Below are 2837 nucleotides of genomic sequence, written 5' to 3'. Positions count from 1 at the left end.
GGGGATCCCGTTAAAAGCATGACTTAAGAATTGAAATTCAATTATTAGATAATATTTAGGGTCGGTGAACTGATATCCTAACCATTGTTTATTTATTATTTTCTCTCTAATTATTTATGTTGGTTTGTTTCGTCCTTTTACTTCATTATTAATTTAGTTTATTAATTAATTCAAATATTGTTTTAATTAACTAAAGAATTTGATTTGAGGTAAGTTCTGTGAGATTGATACTCGTACTTTATACATTATATTATAACTTGACTTACACGCTTGAGATTTATTCGAACTTAAAAGATTAATTTTACTGAGAAATTTATAGTGCAAGAAAGTTCGACCAACAAGAGCATTAATTTGCCCAAACAATATAAAGCAAAGTTTATATTTATTTGGTTAGTTAACCAAATTCAATTTAATTTTTGGGCCCCCGTTCTATGGAAAGTTAGATGGGTTTTTGAAGATCGATGCCACCTTTCTTGTATAAAAGCCAGGCCCACGATGATCACCCTTCTTGGATGAAAATCATATATTTATATACAATTTATTTTACATACAGCCTTTAATTTACTTCTTGAATCGCATTTGTGATCAGAAATCGAATCGGGTTGGAATTATTTTGGGTTCTGCCAGTATCCACTCTTGATTCCCAATGTCTCGAGAGACTGGTATTTATGCTCAAGTAGAAAAGCGAGAAGTTGGCTATGGCAGTCACCATATTAATGGCATCAGTTTCCTTTCAAAACGGCATAAGTCCCTGCAATGAGGGGACGAAATTGTCCCGTCCTAAAGCAAACAAGACTACTCCATTCACATCACTCCCAACGATACCCACACCAAAAAAGGACAACTTCATCAACTTTGAGTTTCATCCTACCAACGAGATCGATCGAAATAAGTTATTAACTGGTATCAATAATTTTGGATCATGTGTCGTCCAGTACGTTTCATTGCTTATATTCCAACTCAAAATAGGACAAGGTCTACGTGACAGAAACAAATTTAGAAGTATTCTCAGTTGAAAATGTAACAAGATGTGTAAAACGTAAATGCATATGCATCAGCTTTTAATTTATACCAAACCCTATGTTATAATATGGTATACAACAAAATAAAATAAAATTTCCAGTAGCCTAAATCAAGTGCAACACATTTTGACATACAAATTCAAAATCCTACCACTAATAATATGCATCAATATGGAACTGGTGTGGATAATTTAGAAACTGGATCAAGAACATCAAGAACCTCTGCTCTACTCCTCACAATCCTATGAAATACTTCTCTCACTTGCTGCTGCAGCGGCCCCAGTCCTTCCTCCATCTTCTCACATATCTCAGCCAGCTCCGCCACCTGCGACGCCACCGCCGCTGCCTTCTCCTCCACCATCGGAAAGACGAAAGAATCGGAAAACTCAACAAGGGACTGCGCCAGCTTCTCCATTCTCTGTACCTCCTCCAACAATCCAGCATTCCCTTTTTTCTCCTTCTTCTTCCAATCCTCTCCGATTTTGTCCTGCAGAGAAACCAGGGGTTGCGCCCATGCCAACTGTTTTGGAACGGGTAAATGTGTCGCCAACCCGGTTCGTTCTTGACAAGGAATGGCTGCCACCAAAGCCCACATCACGAACACAAGGATCGTGCTCATGATGTAAACTGGTAGAGCCAAACCGGTAGATTCGCCGCCTCGAGGGGCGACGAGGTTCGCTGACATGGCCTGAATCTGTTTCGCAGATGACCAAGACTTCGCCACAGACCAGGACAAAGAGCTGAAGTTCCTAACATTGCGATCCTTGTTATTCGCGGCGGCCCCGCCGCGTCGTCCGAAAGACCATGATCTTTCCGCCGATTTTCCATGAACGTTCCCGTTGGCATTCTCCTTGTCGTCGAAAACCAAAGATGCCAACAAAGCCGTGAGCGCCTTTCGTGCGCGCCTCACCTGTCCTTCCCCGATCGGATTCTGCTGCAACGCTGTCACAGAAATCTGCGCCAGTTTCTGCCAGTGGCGAACAAGCTCCACGCCGTGAGTGACGGCGTTGCAGACATCCAGCGCTTTGATCGATCGTTCCAGGAGATCAGGAATCAAGCGATCCAGCGGAGGACGGGTGAACTGAGAAGGGTCACGACCCGACACTAGAACCGCTTTGAATTCAGCCTCGCAGCAAAGGAACGCGTCAAGAAGGTTACGGAACCAGGAAATAGAGAGGAGGGGCGGCGGCCGGATGCAATTATCTTGTGAAGTCATAGGTGAATCTGTGGTCTCTGCAGCAGACTTGGCAGACGAAGGTTGATCCTCCGCCGCTGAGGAAAGGCCGGAAAACAGATCAGCGACGTTCTTTTGGAACAGCTCGAGGTCTTCAAGCTCTTGGTCGTTATCCATGGCGGTAACCTGGTTGCGGCGGATGCTGATAAGATTAAGGAAGGATCCTTGATTATCGGCGGTCGGCATTTTGGATACAGAAATAAAGGAAGGGATCGAGATTGGATGGGAAATTGAAGAAAAAGAGAGGTGAGGCAGTTATTACGTTGACCGGTATTGGTGGTTAAGGCCAGCATGACCGTTTGTCGTTTCCTTTACATGGACTAGGTTGTTTTTGAATTCCTAAAATGCCCTCTGGCCATTCATTAATTCTAAATAAATTTAGAAATTTCAGGTAGGGACACAATGAGGTGGGATGAGTTTGTCGTCCTCGTTTCTATTTTCGAATTTCATTTTTTTCGAGTTCAGGGATATCTCATCGGTTGATAGAGTCAAAACTTATTAGTATCTATTATTATTTTTAGTGATAATATTACTAATAATATTATTTCCAAACGAATTCGAGGATGAAGATAGTATCCACA

General features: G+C 42.2%; 1 protein-coding gene across 1 annotated transcript; it reads right to left on the bottom strand.

The window, feature by feature from the left end:
* Positions 1-1030: 1030 nt before the first annotated feature.
* LOC142534175 (protein ROH1A-like) lies at positions 1031-2550 on the bottom strand. Its single transcript, XM_075641109.1, has one exon. The coding sequence runs from the start codon at positions 2440-2442 to the stop codon at positions 1189-1191; it is 1254 nt and encodes a 417-aa protein (XP_075497224.1). The 5' UTR covers positions 2443-2550; the 3' UTR covers positions 1031-1188.
* Positions 2551-2837: the final 287 nt, after the last annotated feature.

This window comes from Primulina tabacum, unplaced genomic scaffold (assembly GCF_025594145.1).
Source record: "Primulina tabacum isolate GXHZ01 unplaced genomic scaffold, ASM2559414v2 Contig406, whole genome shotgun sequence".
Classification (NCBI taxonomy): domain Eukaryota; kingdom Viridiplantae; phylum Streptophyta; class Magnoliopsida; order Lamiales; family Gesneriaceae; genus Primulina; species Primulina tabacum.
The sequence above is the reverse complement of the archived record's forward strand: the minus strand, read 5'-3'. Positions and strand labels throughout refer to the sequence as shown.

Excerpts from the sequence above, each read along its gene's own strand:
- LOC142534175 (XM_075641109.1), bottom strand. The coding sequence starts at position 2,442 with ATGCCGACCGCCGATAATCAAGGATCCTTCCTTAATCTTATCAGCATC.